Below are 24,748 nucleotides of genomic sequence, written 5' to 3'. Positions count from 1 at the left end.
CTTCTCCCACTGAGAAGCAATAAACCCCAATAAAACACATCAGAGATACCGAACATGTCTTGGCTGATATACTGCATCTGGGGTCAGTAATCAATCATGTTCATTTTTGATTAACTGCCCAATTACTTATTTACTGCTGTTGGAGCATTCGATGTGCGTCATAGTCAATGTTTGACCCTCCATTAAAGTGTGTTATGATGGCTCAGGAATGGTCTACGCTTCTGTTTTGTGTAATTGATTCATTACACATGAGCTTACTGTGTAAAAATATCCACCCTCGCTTATATAATGCACTGCTGTTGATTACATTTAACACGCTCTGTAGTCTGTAGTATGCATACCATTATCTCCACGCACTTCATACCCAGTCATCCCATTGTGATTGGTGCTTTTTGCACTGTGCAAGAGTTCACGTCTCAATATTTCATCAGAGCCTATGATGCACCAGATCTCATGCAGTGGATAAGGCAAATGGAGAAATGGTGCTGGATGCTTTTAGTGTAGTTCAGAAGCTTTTAGAAGTTATACCTGGGTCTCACCTGTATTCAGCCTTGTGAATGGAAGAGCCGGGGTGCGTTCAGTTCAGTGTGTGCCATAACCTGCCCCCTGACCCCTTTTTCCAACCTGCCCCCTGACCCCTTTTTGCACTTCTGACACTTTTATGATACTGTTTTCTGTGCTTGTGTAAACTTTGCTGAAATAGATATATGGTATTGCTCCATATAAAATATTAAAAAGTGGTTCTGGCTCTGAACTTTTCAAATGTTCTTGGATCAATGTTGGCTTCTCTGCAGCAGAGATGATCATACTTTTCACAGCAAAAAACCTTAAGTTTCTAGGGAGGAACTATTCCATAATAATCCCATTTTTTATGGAATAAAGCACTGCTGTACTTTCAATAAAGGTTTTTACTTTTTTCTGTGAAGTTGCCATTTTGAAGATTGCAATTTTGGCAGTGATGCTGTCTATATTAACAACAACCAAAATCTCTGATCAGTTTATTATTGCTTACTGCTCTTTGTGTATAGAGTATTTAATTATTAATATGATTTAAATAAAATAAGTGGTTATTTTTACCTGTCATTTTTTTTTATTGCAATATTGGAATAAAATGCATAATTTTGGTTTGTGGAGGCGCCGAGTGGTCCAGCGGTGTAAAGCTCTACCACTTGATTCTGAGATTGCTGGTTCGAATCCCGGTCATACAGCTTGCCATCAGCTGCCAGAGCCCTGAGAGAGCGCAATTGGTCTTGCTCTCTCTGGGTGGGTACAGTAGATGGCGCCCTTTTCCCTCATCACTCTTAGGGTGATGTAGATCAGCACAAGGCATCTGTGAGCTGATGTATCTGTCGCTGCGCTTTCCTCTGAGTGTGCTGTGATGCTACTCAGCAATTGGTCCGCAAATATTTGTGCACAACTACTAGACACCCAAAATCTTCTTTCCGCAGTCCTGCAGCCGGCTCCTAACCAGGTGGTTCAGACCCTTCCAGATGGAATGCGCATGACATTCTCCCGCCACAGACCGGCCAACATTCCATCTCCACCCCCCCTCATTCCCACCTCCAAACCCACTGACAAGCCCGCCTTCATCCAGGGAGGATCAATTTTGCAGGTATGTAAATTTAATGGTTTAATGTTTTTTTTTTTACAATTACAATTACATTACATTTGGCAGACGCTTTTGTCCAAAACAATAATCAAGTACAAAAATAATAGAAGTTAAAGGTAAAACATTGTTTAGATAGGGCTTAAAGGAGGTTGAAGGGAAGTAAGGGGATAGAAAAGTGAAGGAGGGGAAGAACGAAAATGAGGTTAGAAGTAGTTAGTTTGTTGTTAGAGATGTTAGGAGAGTAAGTGCTCTTTGAAGAGCTCTGTCTTCAGGAGTTTATTAAAGATAGTGAGAGATTCTCCTGATCTGGTAGTAGAAGGTAGTTAGTTAGAGGTGTTAGGAGAGTAAGTGCTCTTTGAAGAGCTCTGTCTTCAGGAGTTTATTAAAGATAGTGAGAGATTCTCCTGATCTGGTAGTAGAAGGTAGATAGTTAGAGGTGTTAGGAGAGTAAGTGCTCTTTGAAGAGCTCTGTCTTCAGGAGTTTATTAAAGATAGTGAGAGATTCTCCTGATCTGGTAGTAGAAGGTAGTTTGTTCCACCATTGGGGAACTCTGTATGAGAACAGTCTGGATTGCTTTGTGTGATTGTTTGTTTGGTAAAGCGAGGCAACGTTCATTGGAGGAGCGCAGCGGCCGGGAGGTAGCGTAAGTCTTTAGGAGTGAGTGCAGGTAGGAAGGAGCTGTTCATCACCTTGTAGGAGATTGTAAGAGCTTTTAATTTGATGCGAGCATCAACTGGTAGCCAATGGAGCTCAATGAGCAGTGGGGTGATATGTGCCCGTTTTGGCTTGTTGAAGATCAGACGTGCTGCTGCGTTCTGGATCATTTGGAGTGGTTTTACTACACAGGCCGGGAGGCCAGTTAGCAGGGCATTGCAGTAGTCGAGTCGTGAGATGACGACTGCTTGTACCAACAGTTGGGTGGCCTGTTGCGTCAGAAACGGTCTAATTTTTCTGATGTTATAAAGCGTGAAGCGGCAGGATCGAGCAACCGAGGCCACAAGGTGCGTGAAGGAGAGCTGGTCATCAACCAGCTCATCAACCATCAACCATGGTTTTGCACTGGGTTCTTTTTTTTTAATGTATAAACAGTTCCATGTTTATTTGTGCACTATAGATCACAATATATAGTGTGTTCTGAGAAAATGGCACCAAATATTAAACAGACCTTTATAAAAAAAATCACCGGAACTGTGGTACCTAGTCCTTCGGACTACTGGACCACTCTAAACCTTCTAAACATCCTCTAAAGCTGTTTAGTTTTGAGAAAGCCCTATTGGCCTCGAATACGTTCGCAAGCTAACACATCTCCACATCTCCACACAAACACACACACAGTCTTCCCGCTCTGAGTGTGTGTGGAGGCACAGTCACTGGTGCATAAGCTTTTCATGCACTACACTGATTAACCAATAGATGTCGCTGTCTGACAGATTTGTCTTCGCCTAGACAAGAGGTTCATTCTCATGTGAACAAACCTACGCGAAAACCCAATGGCTGTTATCGACATCGGCAAAAATGATCACGATTGAAAAAAATATATATATCGTACGATAAGTTGATAACATAGTTATCGGGACAGGCCTATGTTGAACTTTTTGCCTCTCGCTTTACCTCGTTCGCACTGCTACCGCTCCCAGAGCGCTCTGTGTGAACGTACAGTCCATCTAATAAACATTCTATAGCTTTTAGATTTATATGTTGGTTGTGTGGGAAATATATACTTTTCCAATCTAATTTATCTGTTCAGAAATAAATCTGGATACAGTCTATATGGGCAGTCTACTAAAGCTAAGGCTAAACATTAGATAACTTCTACCCAAGTGTGACTTTTTATGCATTTGATTTCACCATTGCTGTTGCCGACAGCAGATATCAAATAGCTCATTCCAGTATTAGAGTATTAGTACAGCTGCAGGATCGCCGTCCTCTCCGGTGTCAGAGGGGCAGGGCGTGCTGGTGTTTTCCTGGTATTCTGATTCCTGGCTGTTCCCCTTCCTATAGGGAACACCGGGCACGTATCTGCCCCCCCACACGCACGCTGTTTATGGGGCAGAGGGGGCCAAGAGCGCTGGAGGATCCATCTCACTCGGCCTGCCAAGACAACAGGACCCTTCCAAGCCTGGTAAGAGAAGCAGTGGGAGAGGGAAGGAGGTGGGGTATGGTGGAACTGGGCAGTGTAACAGTATTTTATGGATATTGTAATAAATTACATAACAAGGTCCTTTTTCATTTTGGATATAATCCTAGGTGTCGAGTAATGAAGTACAAATGCTTTTTCCCTTAAGGCTTCCTTACTTAAGTAGAAATGTTGGTTATCTATACTTTACTACTAGAGTAGTTATTTTATTTTCAGACAACTTTTTACTTCTACTTCTTACATTTTCACACAATTATCTGAACTTTCTACTCCTTACATTTAAATAAAAATAGCTTTGTTACTCCTATTTAATTTCAGCTGGTTTTCATTCCGGCTTCTCATCGTTCAATAAAACCCCTATCCAGATAAATCTCTCCATCCAGATAGAGTGAATCTGATTGTGATTGGATGTAGGGAAGTATAAACATATACTATTCACCACAGTCCTGATCTGTTGGATATTAGAAATTTTGGTGGGCAATAAAATTAAATTGTGCTTGAACAGTAAAGGAAATTCATTGTACTAATAATTTTGTACTAGATCTAAACATTGCTTTATGCATTATGTGTATTTATGCACTGACTCTGCGCTGTGTTTGTTAATTTTGTTAATTTTACACTGGTATATGGTATGGTTTTCACGATACTAGAAATAATCTTTGTCTGAACACCAACAGCTACGATCCTGGACAGTAATTTAATCAACTTGTATTTCTAAATTCAGATTTTTTTTTATTGATTTGAATGTAGGCTGTGATAAACATAAATTGTCAAAGACAATGAAAACGTTTAAATATTGACTGGTTACAAATGTTTATCGGTACAAAATGTAAACGTTGTAGTGATTTTAATGATCTAAGTTTTATCACTGTTACTATTATTAGCTAATATTGTAAAAAATAGGGTCAAATGTTTTGAGAACCAAATTATAATCCATAACTAAGAAATTTTAATTTGAAAATGAGAGGATTTTTTTAATTGATAAGAATTTCAAAATCATGTTTGTAAACAAATTTTTTAATGTTAAATAGAGAATTTAATATTCCGTTTTGTGTTTTCCCAAAAGCAGATTTGTTATGAAGGAAAAACACAAAACGGATATTAAATTCTCTATTTAATATTAAATATTTTGTTTACAAACAAAAAATTTTAAGTTCTTGATATAAATAATAATCCTCTCGTTTTCCTTTGGTTCTCAAAACATTTGACCCTGTTTTGATGCCATAATATTGCCTGATGCCATTTAATATTGTTAGTTACAAACATTTACAGATATGACAAAGTCGTTAAATATTATTTAGTTCATCATTGTTTAACTAATAAAATAAGAAAATCTCTCAAAATAAAGATATGTCTGTCTATTTAGAGCTAAAAAAATCTCTGGAACCATAATATGATGTTTAAAGCCATCTAAAAAGACATTAATTAACCACTAGTAGTTAATTTTGTTAAAGTACTGAGTCTCTCTCTTGTTTTTACAGTGTCCTACATAAAGCAAGAGGAGTGTTCTCCACGTGGGCAGACGGGTCAGGCTGAAGGGCTGCTCTCCAGAGCGCATTACGAGCCCGGAGTGGTCAGAGGTGAGACAGAGTCACACACAGAGTCACACTCTGTTATATATTAATCTGTACTGCATCAGAAAAATCGATACGGTCGTGTTAAAACACAGCACAGAATCATTACTTTGATATGAGCGCTCATCCTCTCCACATCCCAGGTGTGAGTTAGCTAAAGAGCCGTTTATGCGTGCTGAGCTGTGTTCACACCCGCCTGAGAGAAACGCCACGCTGGTGACAGAGAGCTGACTAAAATGAGCCGCCACAAATCAATCTGTAAAAGCTCTGACCTGTTCCCTCTTTACCCTCCCATCAGATCAGCTTCTACCCTCTCAGAGAGGCACTGTGCGTTTCTGTTCAGATACCTAATTATCAGTAGCACTTATGAGAGAGTTGGATATCTTTCCTGTCAGACAAAAAAACATATACAGTACAGTCAAAAAGAATTTATTCTTCATTATTTAATGTTCTACATTGTAGATTTATATTAATGACATAAAAACAATTAAGGGACACATATGGAATTTTGTAGTAAACAGTAAAAAATAAAAGAAATCCACATTAATCCCTTGATCTAAACCTGATGAACTGAGATGGTTATTTGAGGTAATTTAATTGGGATGAGCTGGAGCTTCACAGCGTGAAGGAAAAGCAGCAACTATTGTTTAATCAGCACCTCCAGAAACTCCTTCCTTTAAGACGCTGAGAAAACTATTCCAGGTGACTCTCCCTCATGAAGAAACTGAGATTAAAATACCAAGAGTGTGCAGATCTGTCCTCAAAGAGAAATGTGATACTTAGAAGAATCTAAAGTATAAAACGCATTCTTTTTTTGTTTCTGTATATTTTTTATGTCTTCAATGTTAAATTTACAATGTAAAAAATCTTAAAAAGAAACCAATGCATTGAATGAGAAGAGGTGTGTAACTTTCGACTAGTACTGTATATATTTATAAAATGTGAGCTTTACATAAGAAAGAATATATTCCTAATTATGTTTTAGCATATTTGTTGGTTAGAATGGTTTTACCCTTTATTAAATAGAGTGGATTTATTGTGAATAGAGTGGAATTATTGGGCTTGGCTAAATGTGCTTTTGGCTGAATATGCAGTTATATGTCAACAACTGTTTATTTATTCTATCTGTTTATTTATCTGTCCTCTCTTCTCCAGGAGCACCAATGCCTGCCATCCAGGATCTGGCCAGAGGCCCCACGGGAAAAGGCCCAGAGGGACTTCCCTTCAGAGGAGGCTCCATTACACATGTACATATACTTTGTTATTAATGAGGCTGAATAACATAAATGAAAAATAATTGGTATTCATTAAAATGAGCTTATTGTGAACAAAATCAAGGAAATAATTGTAAAATAATTAAAGTGAAGTTTAAACTGCTTTTGGTTCATTATAGAAAAATTATAGGCCTGAAATTCTAAAGCTATAAAAGTAATAGTTTTTTATTAGTGTCTTCAGTGATTTAATTTCTTCAGTTTGTTCTTTTTGATAATGTTTCTGCCCTCTTTTGTCATTTCCTGTGTTCAGGGCACTCCTGCTCTGCCCCAGTCCAGCATCATCGCTAAACTGGCCGCTGAGGACCTGTCCAGCCCGGAGAAGAGCCGGGCAGAGGCAATGTCCAAGGGACACGTCATCTATGAGAGCAAGAGCGGCCATCTCATCTCCTATGATGGTGAGATACTGCTTTCTCTGATCTGATGTGTGTTCTTTAAGGAGGGATCTGGTGATCTGGGTTGTAGTGAAACATGATAATGAAAATTATCTTTTGTTTAATAGTCCACCTCTGTTCACTACCAGCATTCTGAAATACAGAGCTTTTAGCTGACGCTCCCTACAGGCTTGTGATGCTAGTGATAGGGGCATAGCATTACTACAATCACAATTTTTACAACATTAACAAGAATGCATTAATATTATAGAGAAATATAGAGAAATATTACAGCTGAAATTCATTGTTTTCCACATAATCAATTTTGCAATCTGTTACCATATTCAATCGTTCACTCAAGTTATCGTAACTTAGTTTTGAGAGATGGCTGCGGCCATAGAACTACCTGAAGGTACTGTGTGTATAAACAGTGTTTTTAATAGAGCTGCAACTAATGATTATTTTGGTAGTCGACTAATCTGATGAATATTTTTTTTTTCGATTAGTCGTTAAGTCAATGATTATTTCGACCATGTCTTCCATCTCTAAAAATGATAGAAGCAGCTGAACATTAGATTTAAAAAGGCAATTTTAAATGTCTAGATGTTTAAATGTGAAAAGCACTGATATTTAGTGAGTAAATATGTAATCTGTTGTGTTTGGGCACTTTTGGAGAGACAGATTAAGTTCAGTGTAAACTGTTTAAGTGAGCCATTTATCCATCTCCCATTGCACTTCTGTCCCCAGCACTTTATGTAAGGCAGGACTGTTTGAAATTAATGATTATTCGACAATTAAATTTGTAGTCCACAATTTTAAATAACCCAAATTGTCGATTATATCGACTAATCGATGCAGCCCTAATTTTTAATAAACTCTGTGAATGTTTAAAGCTTTTTAGCACCTCACTTTAAATGTCAAGGCCGTCAGAATTCTACTGATGAAGTGTAGAGCTACTTTGAGCTTGTTATTGGTATAAAATAGTGATTTCTTTACATGAGCAATGCTATGACCCTATTACTAGTATTATAAGCCTATTGGGAGCATCAGCTAAAAGCTCTATATTTCAGAATGCTGTGGCTGAATTCCACAAAAGTTTGCACTCGTCCACTCGTCACAAATGGCCAGTGAAAGTGCTGATTAAAATGGCAGAAAAATATATGTAGCAGCAGGGAATGCATACATTTCACACTGCAACCTCTAAAAGACTAAAATAATGTGTTTTTTTTTTTGTCCATAGCCATTAAGAACCCCAGAGAAGGTACTAGGAGCCCAAGGACGAGTCAAGAGCTCAAGCGCACTTATGACATGATGGATAGAGGTCACCCTGTACGGGATTCTGCACCTTATGAAGGTAAAGATGGTTCTTAGTGGTTGTTGGGCTGGTACTTTACAGTGATATTGGTTGTGAATGTGTAGTAATCTGATATTTTGTGTGTTCATTTTTATTTTTAGGTTTGATCAGTAGAGCACAACCCAGAGACAGCCCACTGGCAGATTCTAAAGACCGGCCCATTCTCGGAGGATCCATCATGCAAGGTTTGTTCCTTTGCTCTCTGATCATCTGGTAGAAACCCTGTTAAAACCCCTCATCAGTGTTGTCCTTCGTTGTCGAGTAGAATTGCACTGAATAGACTCCACCATGTATGTATGTTGGGGAAAATGTGGGTGTCGAGACCATCCAAACCATTATCATATATTCTAAAATACAGGGTTTGTACAGCATGAAAAACCTGGAAATGTCATGGAATTTAAATTTTTTTCAGGCCTGGATAAGCTTTGGAAAAATAAATGGAAGTCATGGAAATTTGGTCTACAAATCTTTCTGTTTCAGTTTATCAATAGAGAAAATCTATTTTGAGTCAAATACGTCAGTGTTTTTTTAATTCACCAATTTAGCCATATAAAATGGAGCTCTCAGGATTTATTATTAAAGGTTGTGTGTCAACATTTTATCAGATTCATTTTAGACCTACTATATTATATCAATTTTGATTGTAATTTTAGTTGATTTTTGATTTTATTGTCCATGTCTGCAATGATGTTTTAAAAATCATATGTTCATGAAAATTTGCCTTGAAGGCATGTAAAAGTCATAAAAAAAAAACATGGAAATTTATCGGTTTAATTTAATTGATTTAATATTTCTACTACAGTGCACAGAATACACATTTTTTGTCTTAATCGTCCAATTTAATTTTTGTTTTTGTCCTTCTCCTTTCAGGAACACCAAGAACATCATCTGAAGCTTTTGATGAAGCAAAGTATGGCAAGCAGATTAAGAGGGAGAGCCCACCCATCCGTTCATTTGAGGGGGGAATTACCAAGGGCAAGCCCTATGAGGGCGTTAACACCATTAAAGAGATGGGTCGCTCCATTCATGAGATCCCACGTAAAGAGATGCAGGATAGCCGCAAGACCCCGGTCCTGGAGGGATCTATTACCCAGGTAAAAGCCTAAAATTTCTTAATTCTTAATGTGATGTAAGAAAATTATGCAGTTCCATATTGTATGGTTTGGGTTCCTTTCCTCTCACTGCCTACGAGGGTTTCAGCAGGTGTCATCTTGAACCAACCGACCACACTGAGACCCATATTAGTTCTTGAACTGTTTGTGGTTAAAATGTGTTCCGACCTTAATCAGACCCACCTATCAGCTGTTTCAGCTAACCTATCTAGCCGTCTCGGGTACCCTCCACCTTGTTATCCCAGCTGCACACAGCCCACTGATATAAATGTGAACACTCAATTTTTTTATTAATTTAAACACCTGTTCAGGAGAAAAGTAGCCAGCTCTTGGTCGGCCTTGTAGTCTTTTTGAGCTTTAAGTCTTTTCCACCATTAGAACTCACTGCCAATATGCACTTTTGTTAAATTCGTTCTTTAATGACTGAGCTTTTTTGAGACATGCTGAGGCTTTTTAGGCTGTGTAGCAGATAAGGTTTAATTGAACCAGCCATGCTTGCTAGCTTCCATGCTGCAGCACCGTTTGATCACTGTTGTGTACTGGCCACGTCTGGGATGAAAATACTCTTGGGGAATGAGCAGCAGGTGGAGTAATGGGGCAAAACAAACACAGATACCATAATGCACTCCACAGTCCAAATAGGAACGTACTGGCAGAAGCACTTCTGACGAGAGCCGTCCTTTAACTAGACATGTTATCTTAATATCTAATGATACGTCCTGATCATTTTATCATTTACTACAGAAAATAAATTACTAGTTAGTCCTATAAGCCTTTTCTGTTAAATTCGGAAAGAAGAAAACTGTGGTTAATCATTTTTGTTGGTATAAATGCTTTTAATGCCCATATATGGCTAAATAAAGTTTTTTAATGTAAAAGTTTTCCAAATAAGGATAATGGAGAAATAGTTAAACAGGCAACTGTTTTCCAAAGTCATACGTAATTGTTTGTGGACCACAGCACAGTTTCACTCAGCTCTTCCTCTGTGTGTACTCCCCCAGGGCATCCCTCTGAAGTATGACAGCAGCGCTGTGAACCAGTCGGCCATCAAACACAACGTAAAGTCCCTCCTCACCAGCCCGGGGAAGCTGCCGCACCCCGCCATGGAGGCGGTTGAACGCGAGCGCATGAAGTACGAGGACGCCAAGGCCTCGGAGCGGGAGCGTGTGCGCCACACATCCGTAGTCAACTCCACTTCAGTGCTGCGCTCCACACACCAGGAGGCCAACAAGTCACAACTCAGCCCTGGCATGTACGAGGACGCCAATGCACGCAGGACCCCCAACTACGCCACCAGCTCTATCTCCAGGGGATCGCCTTTGCTGCGGGCACAGGAGGGTATGCCAGTTTTCTCATGGACTTCAGCTAGTTTATACTTTACTTTTTTCATTCGCTTCTTTTATGCCGTTAATATCATTCCTTTTAAAGATGCACCTAAGTAAAATTGTGTCTGGATCCAAGCAAAATGGTACATTTGGCCGAAGATTGAATACAGTGATTTTTTTTTTTTAAACCAATTTTTGAAACCATTAAATTAATTAGAAAATGTGTGTTTGCCCCACATTTCACACATTTACCTCAGCAGTGCAGTCTTATTCATTACATTTGTCTACATCAGTCTGCTTCTAGTCATAGATTTACCTCAGTAGTTCTATGCTAATCACAGTTTTAATTTAGCAGTGCAATTTTCACCCCCTCACTCTCTGCCAGCACTGTGTACAGCAGCGCTCTGATCAGCAGCAGGGGAGTGAGGAGGAGTTGGGCCAGCCATCGCTGCTGAAAATAAACTATATATATTTTATTATATTATATACATATATATGTCATTGTTTAATATAAATAATTTAGCCTTTTCAGTTATTGTTGCATTTTTTGATTGAACAATTTCAGTTGCCAAATATGCATTAGGTGCATTTGAGCTGAGTGATGAACGATATATAAACTGCCCTGCCAAAAAAAAAAAGTCTCCACCTGGTTGTAAGTAAGTAAATGATGTGAGGTTGATGCTGCAGTTGTTCTGCAGGTTTAGGTTCAGCAACAGTATGTGTTGAAAGAATGAGGTCAGCTGACTACCTCAATATACTGAATATAGACCAGGTTATTCCATCAATGGATTTTTTCTGACCTGATAAAAACGGCCATATTCCAAGATAACAATGTCAGGATTCATGGGGCTGGAATTGTGAAAGAGTGATTCAGGGAGCATGAGATCATCATTTTAACACATGGATTGAGAGAGTTCACCACAAAGTCCAGACCTTAACCTCACTGAGAATCTTTGACATGTGCTGGAGAAGACTTTGTGCAGTGAAAAAGTAAATCTTGTAACGTTGCAGAAGCTTATTGAAACAATGCCACAGTGAATGAGTGCTGCAATCAAAGCTAAAGACACTCCAACCAAATATGAATGAGATCTTTTTTCTTTTCTTTTTTGGCCAGGCAGTATATTTCGATATTTTTTATCCCATAAGATCATATTTAATAATGTTTTTTTTTCCCTGGTGACACTGCTATTAATCTTCTTTTTGCTTTGTTTTTTTTTAGGAGGGATAACATCAGGCAAACCTGTATCTCATGAGAGGAAGAGCACTCTGACCCCGACCCAGAGAGACAGCGTTCCAGCCAAGTCTCCCGTCTCCGGAGGCGACCCGATGGCCTCGCACAGCCCGTTCGACCCTCATCATAGGCCTGTGGGGCCTGGAGAGGTGTACCGAGCCCACTTACCCCCTCATCTAGACCCCAACCTCGCCCTGCACCATCGCTTGCTTGACCCAGGTAAGCAGCACTTAACCCAGTGGAACTATGAATGGAAATGGAAATGGAAATTCATAAGCTGTTGGTGCTCGAGTGCTGTGATTAAAATATAAAGAATAGGTACAAACGTGAGGCAAGAACTGTACTAAAGACGTCACAAAGCGTGAGATGGAAAGATGATATCTTCCTGGAGTGTCTGCTGTTTCTGTAGCGATGCATTTTAAAGCTATGATGATTATCTTGCTAGCATCACTAAATGTGATGAGATGTGGCACATGAATAATCACAGTATCCTGCTGGACAGAGTTTCTCTCCATTGACGTCATTGAAAAGAACAACAGAGCCGTATCAGTTAACCTCTCCTGCTCTCCTCCTCCTCCAGCTGCAGCGTACATGTTCCAGCGCCAGCCGTCTCCCACCGGTTACCCCAACACCTACCAGCTCTACACCATGGAGAACACGCGGCAGACCATCCTCAACGACTACATCACCTCCCAGCAGATGCAGGTCATCCCACGGCCCGACATGGCGAGGGGGCTCTCGCCTCGGGAGCAGCAGCAGCTCGCCATCCCGTACCCTCCCGGAGCCAGAGGTGAGGGGGACGCTCCACGTTTAAATGTATTGGTGTAGTTTGTAGACCTTGTGCTCGTGTGAACTAGTGGCAACCTTTTCCAGACGATCAGAAGCAAATGACCCTAAGAACCAAAAAAGAAAGAAAAAAAAATTGGAATTGGTTTCTGAATCCAGGGCTGAGGCTGCTCCTCCTTATCAGCTGCCATTCCAGGCTTTACTGGCATTCACTCCTAAAAGCATAAAGAATTTTTATTATTAAAATTATATATTATTTATATATAGTTTTGTTAAGTTATTTAGCATGTCAGTGACAGTTGATCAAATTATTATGTAAATACAACACCAAACATATGCCAAGAAAATCTAAGACAGTATAAAAAATACAGCAAAAGAATGCAGTGTTTCTTATTTTGATATTTTAGACATTAATTGTATAGAGAGAGTATGAATCAAAGAAGAGTTTCATGTTTTGTCTGGTCAACTTTCTTTAATATACAGTATCCTACAGAAGTGAATATACTTCTCACATTTTTGTAAATATTTTATTATATTTTTTTAATGGGACAACACTGAAGATATGACACATTGAAACAAAAATGTAAAGTAGTATCAGCTTAGGTAATCAGCTTGTTTAACAGTGTAAATTTGCTGTGTCATTAAAATAACTCAACACACAGATATTAATGTCTAAAATACTGGCAATAAAAGTGAATTATATTAAGTTTTTTTGAGAAGTTATGTTGGAAATATTTGGTAAAACTGTCCCGTGAAAAGATATAATAAAATATTTACTGTATTTTTTGCACTATAAGGTGCACCGTATAATAAGGCGCACTATCAATAAATGTCTATTTTCTGTTCTATTTTCATACACAAGGCGCACTGGATTGTAAGCCATGTTTTATTTTAATCTACACATATTTCTGATTGATGAAAGAGCTTACAAGTGCTTAGTGCAGTTAGCAGGTGATGCTAATGCTGCTCCAGCAGTGCTAGCTGTCGTTAGCAGCAAGCTACAGTCCGATATACTCGCCTCTGAACAGCGAAAGAGCTATCTAGCACATAATGCTAATGCTGCTCCAGCAATGCTAGCCGGGGTGAGAAGCAAGCTCCTGTAGAACTCTGTACTTCATCAGAGTGGCTTTACTGCTCCTTAATATCTGACTGGAAAAATTCATACACAAGGCGCACCAGATTATAAGGTGCCTTGATGATTTTGGGAAAAAAAATTAGGATTTTAAGTGCTCTTTTATAGTGCGAAAAATACGTGTTGATTGTGATTTCATTTCTGCATTTTAAGCTTGCAACATATTGCAAATAAAAACTAGGACAGTAAAGCATTTCCAATTATTAAACACTTCCATTCCTTCTCACGATACTTCTCATAAGATATTTTAGTACTGAGGAGGCCAAGCAATTAACTGTTTAGGGTGTTATTTTGTATCGTTCTTACAGTAAACACGTTTTAAGGCCTTTTTAAAACTCTTCACACATTCTGTATTGTAGACGGGCTAAGCCTAGCTTCGTAGTACCCTGTTTTGCATTGTTAAAAAATGCATCTAAAAGACATATTGTAGTGCTTAAAGAGGTTTAATTGCTCTTAATTGCCCTTTAATTGCTCTGTTCCTATGTTTCTCTGAATGTGTTTGAGGCCTGAAATGCAGAAATGAATATAAATTAACAAATGAAATGAAGTTGACCAAACTAAACATGACACAAACAACACAACACTGTGCTTTTTTATTTGCATTTTCTATACTGTCTTAACTTTTTCAGATTTGGGTTGTAGTAAAGAATAAAGAATATGATGTAAAATGCTGGTGCAGTTACTCAAATGGGGATTTGATTGTCGCTTTCGGCTCAAGTCCTGTTGCCTAAACCACTATTCCACACTGCACCATATCTAACCATATGCTACAACTTACTAATCTTCATTTTGTATTAATATTAATAGCAATGAAGCTAAGCTAAGTGCTACAGTTGATCAGCTTTCAGCCCTAACTGATTTCTGTAATTTGTATTAAAAAAAAGGGAAAAAAAATCACTACAAATTAAAAAGCCTGTCTCTAGTCCAGGCAGCTGCTGTGCTCATTCGAGGGTGTTGGCTCTTGAGTAGAAGTTAACAGTGATCCTGGTTGTGGTTGCTCACCCTCTGGCCCTTTGCTTCTGTCTGTAAAAGGTATAATTGATCTAGCCCAGATGCCTCCCACCATCCTGTTGCCTCACCCCGGGGGAACAGGTTCCCCCACCCTGGACCGCATCACGTACATCCCCGGACCTCAGCCCCCTTTTCCTCCTAGGGTTTTCAACCCCGCCTCCATATCTCCAGGTGAGGACCCCTCCCCCCATACTCCCAACCACCCTGTCCCTTCCTGAATTTCCTCTGCTGTGTGTGTAGCGCCTCCCGTAGGTCACTTTCCGCCTGCTCCTTCTGCTCTGCCCCCCCACCTTTCCCTGCTGCTCTTGCCCACCTTTACCTGTTCTTGAAGCCTGCCTTGCAGTTTCCAACCACCTCAGCTTCTTGGGTAAAAAAAAAATAGATCATTTCCTTTCTTAAGCTTTTGTTAAGTTTGGACAGAATTTGTTTTATTTGGGGGGAAGTAATGTATTTTAACTATTAGAATATCTATAACTATATCTGGGCATGCTGCAAATGATTGAGATGGGAGTGGCTACTCGATTTATGCTTTGCCATCACCTCCCAAACACGTGGCTAAAATCAATTCTTTTATTATAATATTGAAATTTTAGTTGGAAAATTAGCAGCAGCATGTTCTTAACATGTACAGTACCAGTGACATTTTTGGACACACCTTAAACTATTATTTAAACATTTTTGCCATTGCAGATTTATACTAAAGGTAGAGTTGGTATACACTGAAAAACTCTATTTGAGGATGTTCTAATCCATATTATGGTAAAAACTCCTCAACTAAGTAAAAAAATTGCTTTAGCAAATGAAGTTCAGTCGCAAAGTCAATCAAAAACCTAATGATGGAACTGGCTCTCATCAGTACCGCCCAAGGAAAGGAAGAGCAAGAGTTACCTCTGTTGTACAGGATAAGTTCATCAGAGTTACAAGCCTCAGAAACCGCAAGTTAACAGCTCCCCACATAGGAGGTTGGTTTAACACTTAAGTAATCATGTAGTAACTTATGTTTCCTTAATAGTCTGGATATAGACTTCAGTATTCATTTACAGTGCAGGAAAAATGAATGAATGGATGAACAAATTAAATAATTGAATGAAAGTGTTCAAACTTTTGACTGCTACTGTATGTAGACTGTTGACACAGGTTTGAAAGACCTGAAGTATCTGCTAAAAAAAAAACCATGTACTCACAAGTTTATAGTTATTTTTATGACTTGTTTTACAGTATGTAAAGACACTGAAATCTTTACTGGTGCGGGAAAGTGCAGTCCCTAAAAGAAAAAAAAAAAACTGTAGACTAACTGCAACTTTAGTCTGTGTGGGGGATTTTGCTGCTGTTTAATAATCATGGTGATGGTGGTGGTAGAAGGGTTGGATGTGGGTTTGATTGCTGCTTTCTGATTATGATAAGATCACTGCCTGCTTCACCTATAGCTTTACGTTTTTGGTTTATGGTCAGTGTTTCACTGTTATATTTTGATGAAAGATACTGTGTTGTTATGGTGTGGTCTTGATGTAAAATTTGGTGTACGAGTTGATATTAGTAGACGATTCGATATGCTAACTGGTGGTCAATATTTTTGGCCAACATTGATCTCCTCACTGATAATTTTAATTATGCTTTTTTTTTTTTTTTTTACATTGTTGCATTACTTTATGTAGATGTTAGGGGTGGCACAATGTCACATTCTCATGTCTGGCACGATACTCCAAGTTTAGGTATTTGCAGATACAGATATCAATCAGTATCAACCATATTTTTCATTTTTTTTTTCCCCTTAAAGAATGGGTCACTGACTACTGACACTAGATTAGAGTGTTAAATGCGTGCACAACTTCAGAAATGTAATGTTGATCCATCTGTCACCCACTATCAGACTCCTATAATTCACATATAATAATAATGCTGCCCAGTGTCACTGATCTTAACCCAAAAGAGCCAATGGTCTGCTTCTACAGCTTTGTTCCAACTATGTAAATAGTTTACATTGCATTAAATTGCATTTGGCTGATGATTTTTTACGTTTATAAAATGAAGAGTTATATAAGCAATAGAGGACAGAACAGTAAATGGCGAAAAGTAAAAACCCTTAGCAGGGCCTAAAGGAGGCCAAAAGGGTCATAATGGGATAGAAGAAGAAGAAGAAGAAAGGAGGAAGGGGAACAGGGAATGAGGTTAGAAGTAGTTAGTTTGTTAGGGGTGTTAGGAGAGTAAGTGCTCTTTGAAGAGCTCTGTCTTCAGGAGTTTATTAAAGATAGTGAGAGATTCTCCTGATCTGGTAGTAGAAGGTAGTTAGTTAGAGGTGTTAGGAGAGTAAGTGCTCTTTGAAGAGCTCTGTCTTCAGGAGTTTATTAAAGATAGTGAGAGATTCTCCTGATCTGGTAGTAGAAGGTAGTTAGTTAGAGGTGTTAGGAGAGTAAGTGCTCTTTGAAGAGCTCTGTCTTCAGGAGTTTATTAAAGATAGTGAGAGATTCTCCTGATCTGGTAGTAGAAGGTAGTTAGTTAGAGGTGTTAGGAGAGTAAGAGCTCTTTGAAGAGCTCTGTCTTCAGGAGTCTCTTAAAGATAGCGAGAGATTCTCCTGATCTGGTAGTAGAAGGTAGTTAGTTAGAGGTGTTAGGAGAGTAAGTGCTCTTTGAAGAGCTCTGTCTTCAGGAGTTTATTAAAGATAGTGAGAGATTCTCCTGATCTGGTAGTGGAAGGTAGTTTGTTCCACCATTGGGGAACTCTGTATGAGAACAGTCTGGATTGCTTTGTGCATTCCATCGTTTATGTTACATCAGGATTTTGCCCCTAAAATATTTAGTCATCTGTCCCAAGCCAGAAAATCATGAATGAGCTGCTTATTTCATCTCAGAAGTGGGTCTGGGCTCTTACTGGTTAAGGAATTTTCTCTGCATCCTGTTTAAAAATTGCTCCACCCTAATCTAAGACTAGATATTTGAAAAGTCATTTGAGTAATTATGATCACATGCCATCACAGTTTGTTGTAACCAATAGTTTTAGTGTAGGAATTAATAATAATTCTAGTATAGCAAAGGTAGTTTAAACAACAGTAATTATTTTAGTACACATTTCTGATATTTCAAAATAAGAAATTTACAGAATCGCTAACTGCCAATTTATTAAAGGGTATATTTATATGAATTGGCGGCAGTGCTCTTCTTGTCTGTCTTCTTGCCTGTTTCAGCTACTAAACTCCTCTTTCACACGGGCCCTTGTTGTACTACAGCCAAGTGGGTGTTGATCAGTGCTTACTGCTACATAATACTGTTTTTCCAGCTTGACTTAACCACACTCAATCCTTTGGTTCCTATTGCAAGTTGTGTAGGAAGAGTGTTAATGACCACCTCCTATGTTCTTGTCTGTCTGTCTGTCTGCATGCGTGTGTGTTTCTTTCTCACAGGACATCCCAGCCATTTGGTAGCCAGCGTAGAGCGGGAGCGCGAGAGGGAGCGAGAACGAGAGCGAGAGAGGGATCGTGAGCACAGAGAGCGGGAGAAAGAGAGGGAGAAGGAGCGAGAGAGGGAGCAGAGGGAGAGAGAGTGGGAACGAGAGAGGGAGCGAGAGAGGGAGCGCGAGCGTAATGAATACCTGCGTGGAGGTAAGACTTTTATTATTATAGATTCTCTATGGCCTAGTCCCATTTCTCTTTCGTATCCTTACCCCTTATTTTTGAGTTTGTAATACTCCCCCCTAAGAATTGGGAAAACACTTCAAGCACGTGATATAGATATACAACTATAACAGTGGAAAGTTAAAGTTCAGCAACCTAGCTGCTAATTTTTCTGTGATGGGGAGCGAAAATTAGCTTTTATTAGCTTTCCTTCTTTTTTTTTTTTTTTTTTTTTTTTTTACATTTTAACATTCCACCTTAAATGCTACAGCCTCTGCCATCTGTTGGACCATTTAAGATGGAACAGTAAAGTTAGCCAGCTTACTAGCTACTGAGATGAACTGCAAGCGTTTTTTCTTGCTTGTTATAAAGAAAATGGCATTAAACCATTAAAACAATTAATACACATTAAACAATGGTTATATATAATTTCTTAATTTCTAACAAGGGAAATACTTACATTTGTGGGATTCTTTTGTCGCTTGTGTGACTGTATTGACTGAATATCCCCCGTTACATATATATTAAGTGCAATATGAGCTTCCTTCAGACGAACATGATCAGACGAACATGACTAGGTGCTGAATTAGACATACTGCACTTACCCACCGCCACCTCCTGGTTGGTGAACAGACTCCAGCCTGACTGTTCTGTGAAACTCCTCAAACTATTAAACACATCTTAATAGACTGCCCTGCACTTTTAACCACCAGAAATAAGGGTTACAAATATGAAAGAACTATTTGGAAAGGTTCTTTCAGCTAAAATGCTTAATTTTCTGGAAGTCCTTCATATAAAGACACTGATTTAAAGCTCCACTAGGTAGGATTGAGATTTTGTGCTCGTGGGCTCCCCCTAAAGTTGTAGAGTGTAATAAATGTTTCAGGCGGATTAGTTTCTCTTTCTCGTTTTCTGGGTTTCACAGACATATTCAGCCTCTTTCCAGCCTCTGCCAGAGTGTCTGTATGTTAGGTTGTAAAGAATGAACCAGTAGTCCTTGTAGAACTGTTAGAACTAAAGGTCGGAAAGCAGGTCGCAGTTCTCGTGAGCGTTGGTCGCGGCCGCCTCAGAAAATTTAGTCTGGTTTGAGCTCAGAGGAGCTCCGGCACAGACACGAGAGCACCGCTATTCCTCCTATTACACCTCAATGCAGCGCTGCAGTGAGTTTCAAGCTGTAATTTTACTAAGAGAATCCTACCTAGTGCTTCTTTAAGTCTGTGATGCTCAAGTCACAAACATTGTCTATGCCATAAAATAGCCAATATGTTGCTGATATGGCGCAAAACACAAATATATGTGTAGTTTAGCTTTGTTTTATTGTGACATTGTGTGTTTCAAGTCTGACAGTAGTGGAATAGATTTATTAATGGTTTAATATATAATTAATTGTATGTGTTCCTCTCTTAGCTGCAGAGCAGCCCGGCAGGCCCGGCAGCCGTGGTTTCCTGCGTTCCCCCTCCCCTTCGATGAGGACACAGGAGGGTGTCGTCCAGCAGAGGCCCAGCATCTTCCAAGGCACCAAAAGTGTGATCACTCCGCTGATGTAAGTTTTGCACTATGCAAGCATTATCTTGAACTTCTAATTATTTATTTTCTCAATTTATTGATTTTCATTATTTTGTTACATATTTTAACTCAAGCTCTTCTTTTGGTATCTGAGCAGGCAGATGCCCTCCGCAGCGGCCGCAGCCCAGGCCAACTCTCGCTACAACACTGCCGCGGACGCTCTGGCCGCCCTGGTGGACGCCGCCGCCTCCGCCCCTCAGATGGACGTGGCCAAGGTGAAGGACAATAAGCACGAGAGCGCCGGCCCGCGGGAAAGCGACATCAGCGCGGCCCGACGGGCAGCAGCCGAGCAGCAGGAGGCCGAGCGCCGCTCCATGCAGTCCCCCTTCGGAGCCATGCCACTTCCAGGGGGGAAGCAGAACCTTCCTATGTACCCAGACGGCGGGAGCACGAGTGACAAAGACAAAGCCGCGCCCACAAAGTCCCGCATAGAGGAGGAACTACGCACCCACGGCAAAACCACCATCACCGCAGCCAGCTTCATCGATGTTATCATCACGCGCCAGATTGCCTCTGACAAGGACTCCCGGGTGAGGGGATCGCAGAGCTCAGACTCCTCTGGCAGCTGTAAGTAACTTTAACCAACTAATTAAGGAACTAACATTGATTTGGTGATATTTCGTTCAAATACAAAGTTCAGTTTGCGTATAGACGCAAAGCTGAGTAGCAGCTGAATGGGTGGGACCACTGGCCTAGCTAAATTGGAGAGGAAAAAATTAGAAATTTGATTAAAAATAAGTGCTGTTGCATATATTTGTGATCCACTATTTTATTTGACCTGACCTGTTCTGAAGTCTTTTCTTTTTATTTCTTACACTTTGCTTTGCTTCTCTTTCTTTCAGTGCCCTCAAGCCGCTATGAGGCACAAGGTAGTAGTGCTATCGAGGTGATCAGTCCAGCCAGTTCTCCAGCACAGAGAGAGGAGAAAAGTGATGGAGCCTTCCCTCCAGAGAAGAGCTCTCAGCCTGCCCCAGGTATAAAAAAAAAAAAAAAACCACTCCTTTCATAGAACATTATTGCTCTGTGAGTTATACTGTTATATTGATATTAAACCATCGGGCAAAATCTTGTTTTTGCAAGAACTGATTAGAGCACAGTGTCAGTCATGCTATGGTGCTCCTGAAACTCTCTGCTCCAGGTTTACAGTCTTGCTTAGGAGCCCAACGGTGGCAGCATACCAGATATGGGTATTAAACCCACAACCCTGTGAACAATACCTCAGTGCACTAATGCCTAATTCACACTGCACGGTTTTACCCCAGACAGTTTTACATTGATTGCCCAGAGTTTAGTTGAGTCAAGAGCTGCTGTGGCTACCTACAGCCAGTGGAATCACATAGAAAGAGAGAACTATGGGTCCAAAACGCATCTTCTGCATTGCATGAGCCGTTCATGTAGATTGTGATCTAAACATTCTTTTTCCCTAATTATATATAGAAATGCTTGTTACGCTAGAGGGAACTCGCAAGTGAGTGGGTAAATGAAACTAAAAGCTAAAATTTCTTATTTAAACTAATAAGACTAAGTACCTCTTTTGAATATTCATTTCATTTTAAAGAATAGAGTAATGTATATTGTGTATTTCCTGTATATTTCCTTTTTTTGTTTTTAAAAACAGATTTTATGCAGAAAAAGTGCCTAAATTACTGCTTGCTGAGTGGTTGGTGAGCTAAAATTACATCTACAAAAAATATGTGTTGAGGTTATAAGTACACATTTCAGTAAAATAAAAAATGATCAGACATTCATAAACTCAGATTTTTTGCTCAATCGCTCCATATGAACCCATTAATTTTGGACTCACTTCAAGTGGGTATTCTCCTCTCTAGAGATTCTCTGGCATGGTATTGCTTGTTCTTGTGTGCATTTATTTCTAGTGTGTTCTCGCGAGAAAACATGTTTTTGGAGAGCAGCCAGATGAGTTGGTGATTTCTTATGGTGTAAAATCGTGCAATTCTTCAAATAGCACTGTGTTGCCGATCAGTCATGTGAAAGGTGAAAGCCACAATAACTGAAGGACTCATGTATACAGCACAACCAGTCGTGTGAAGCCACCAGCTTTTACTTTTGAATGTGGGTGCTATGATAATTGAGGGGCGTGTATGCTGAACCCTGTATCAAGTCTCTCTGTCTACCTCTGTTCCAGGTCCTGTTAGAGGGTTCGATATGGGTCGGTACAGATCACCGATGGAATCTGGACCGGCGACATCACAGCCACCTACTTCCACCCAGACACACCGTGTCATGACCCTGGCTGACCACATCTCGGTAGGCACACACTGTCTGCAGTCATAATCCAATCTTACATGCAGTTTAGAACATATTAGATTTTACAGGGTTCGTACGTTCATGAAAAACCTGGAAAAGTCGTGTAATTTGTTTTGGAAATTAAAGATACCCAGAAAGTTTCGGAAAAGTCATGGAAATTTGGTCTACAAATCTTTTTGCATCAGTTTATCGATGGAGAAAATCTATTTTGAGCTAAAAATACATCAGCTCAGAGTTAATTCAGTAATTTAAACCTACACAGTGGAGCTCTTAGGATCTGACATGCATTTTAATATTAAACTTTGTGTGTCTATGTTGATCAGATTCGTTGTAGGCCTACTATATCATATCAATTTCGATTATAGTTTTGGTTAATTTTTGGTTTTATTGTCCATGTCTGCACTGATGTTTTAAAAATCATGTAGTCATGAAAATTAGAAAAAATCATGGAAATGTATTGGTTAAAAAGCAACCTTAATTTTACCTTGGAGTTTAATTTGTATTGTTTATTAATACATTTTATTTTAGTTACTGCAATTTTTTTTACCATCATTTAGGCATGAAAAGTACTAGTAATGAACACCTGAGACACATTCAGATCACATGTTTATTTATTTTTGTTTTTCCCCTTTTGACATAATTTAAAATATTTTTTTTTGCCCTTATATTTAATGCTTTAATTCTTGCAGTAAGTATCGTCCTGTTTATTGATGACCTGCTTGTTTCTCTCACAGCATATCATCACGCAGGACTTTGCCAGGAACCAGGACCCTCCTCCATCCAGTGCACTGCCTTCCTCTTCCTCCTCCTCCACTTCAATTTCCTCTACATTCCAAAGCTCTAGTGGAGGAGGAGGCTCCATGGGGCGGTCCAAAGGACCGAACCGCTACAGCCCAGAGAACCCCGTACCCTCCTCACACCATCAGAAACCACCCAGCCGAGTGTCTCCTGAGAACGCCTCCGACAAGCCGAGATCCAGGTATACGGACATTCTTACACAGTTGTTCTTTTTTTTACATACTAGTGCATCCCAAAAAATGTTAATGTCTTTAAAAAGTTACTTTGTGTCAGTAATTCAGTAATTACACACAGAGTAATCTATTTTAAGTGTTTATTTCTTTTATTATTGATAAGTATGGCTTACAGCCAAAGAAGACCCCATAAATCAGTGTCTCAGAAAATGTTAATATTATATAAGACCAATTGGTACTTTTGGCTACAGTGTGAGCAGTGTGCCAAGTCCTGCTGGAAAATGAAATCTGCATCTTCATAAAAGTTGTCAGCAGAGGGAAGCATGAAGTGCTGTAAGATTTTGTGGGAAAACAAAACTGCACTGTGCACAGTGGATCAACACCAGCAGATGACATGTCTCTCCAAACCATCACTGATTGGTGGAAACTTCACACTAGACCTCAAGCAGTTTGGACTGTGTGTCTCTCCACTCTTCCTCCAGACTCTGCTCCCTTGATTTACAAATGAAATGTAAAATATACTGATGATCAGTGATGGTTTGGAGAGACATGTCATCTGCTGATGTTGGTCCACTGTGTTTTATTATCAAGTCCAAAGACAACAGACTTGATTTCAGAAGTAACAGTGTCCATATAGTTTTTCAATATCATATGATATCAAATAGCTTAGATGTCTTCAGTTTGGTGTGTTTAAAACCTGATTTCTGTGTGTTCCTCAGGCCAGGGAAGTCTCCAGAGCGTGCTGGTGGGGTAGGAGGTCGAGGGGTGGAGAGCTATGAGCCCATCTCCCCACCTCAGAGCTACTCCGGCCTGGAGAAACCGGAGAGCAGCCTGATCCAGGGCCAGAGACGTGAACAGGAGCTCTCCGAGCAGAGGTATGTTTATACACCTGTGTTCATGTTTAAATAACTATATAAATACACATTAACTTACTAAATGTCATAGGACAGAAGCTAGCCAAAGAACGCGCCTAGATTGATTGTGAATGTGATTTCTATCAGAGCAAGACGCAGCCAGTCCTGATCATTATCATCTATTGTGCTGCCCACTGTGGGTGGTAATATTAGCCTTCTATGGCTATATTCATATTAGAAGCCACATTGCTTAAATCAGGTCAGATTGACGGTTCACAAACACAAATGTAAGTGATCTGTATCTGTGTGTAATGTGAACGAATCTGTCTCTAAATCGCCTCACATGCTCACATTGATACCTGTATAAACGTCGCCTTCTTCACCAACAAAAAAAACTCATATTTGAGAGACGACTCGTAGCTTTATAAAGGGTAATGGATGAGTTAGCAGCTCATATGTGGAGCATCTTTTGCTGGAGTGGAGAGTAAACAGCTGATCTGAAGTTCATGCTCAGGTTGAGGAGGTGAAAAAAGGACCAGGTGGTTTGCTTTTGCTGTTTTTGCA

The 24,748-nt window shown here is 39.7% G+C and overlaps 1 protein-coding gene across 8 annotated transcripts in view; it reads left to right on the top strand.

The window, feature by feature from the left end:
- Positions 1-24,748, top strand: part of ncor1 (nuclear receptor corepressor 1) — a 139,427-nt gene that overhangs the window by 106,601 nt on the left and 8,078 nt on the right. For 4 of the 8 annotated variants that reach the window (XM_022665741.2, XM_022665737.2, XM_022665738.2 and 1 more), the window contains 19 exons: positions 1,449-1,612; positions 3,612-3,732; positions 5,229-5,327; positions 6,477-6,568; positions 6,846-6,990; positions 8,207-8,320; positions 8,422-8,505; positions 9,191-9,414; positions 10,434-10,770; positions 11,977-12,207; positions 12,569-12,778; positions 14,939-15,088; positions 18,316-18,513; positions 19,933-20,068; positions 20,186-20,658; positions 20,934-21,065; positions 22,238-22,359; positions 23,094-23,338; positions 24,050-24,205. In XM_022665741.2, coding sequence (XP_022521462.2) covers positions 1,449-1,612; positions 3,612-3,732; positions 5,229-5,327; positions 6,477-6,568; positions 6,846-6,990; positions 8,207-8,320; positions 8,422-8,505; positions 9,191-9,414; positions 10,434-10,770; positions 11,977-12,207; positions 12,569-12,778; positions 14,939-15,088; positions 18,316-18,513; positions 19,933-20,068; positions 20,186-20,658; positions 20,934-21,065; positions 22,238-22,359; positions 23,094-23,338; positions 24,050-24,205 — 3,433 coding nt within the window. The remainder of the gene's footprint in view (positions 1-1,448; positions 1,613-3,611; positions 3,733-5,228; positions 5,328-6,476; positions 6,569-6,845; positions 6,991-8,206; positions 8,321-8,421; positions 8,506-9,190; positions 9,415-10,433; positions 10,771-11,976; positions 12,208-12,568; positions 12,779-14,938; positions 15,089-18,315; positions 18,514-19,932; positions 20,069-20,185; positions 20,659-20,933; positions 21,066-22,237; positions 22,360-23,093; positions 23,339-24,049; positions 24,206-24,748) is intronic. The other 4 variants (XM_022665744.2, XM_022665739.2, XM_022665745.2 and 1 more) reach the window with 2 other exon arrangements.

Source organism: Astyanax mexicanus, chromosome 1 (assembly GCF_023375975.1).
Source record: "Astyanax mexicanus isolate ESR-SI-001 chromosome 1, AstMex3_surface, whole genome shotgun sequence".
Lineage (NCBI taxonomy): Eukaryota > Metazoa > Chordata > Actinopteri > Characiformes > Acestrorhamphidae > Astyanax > Astyanax mexicanus.
The sequence above is the reverse complement of the archived record's forward strand: the minus strand, read 5'-3'. Positions and strand labels throughout refer to the sequence as shown.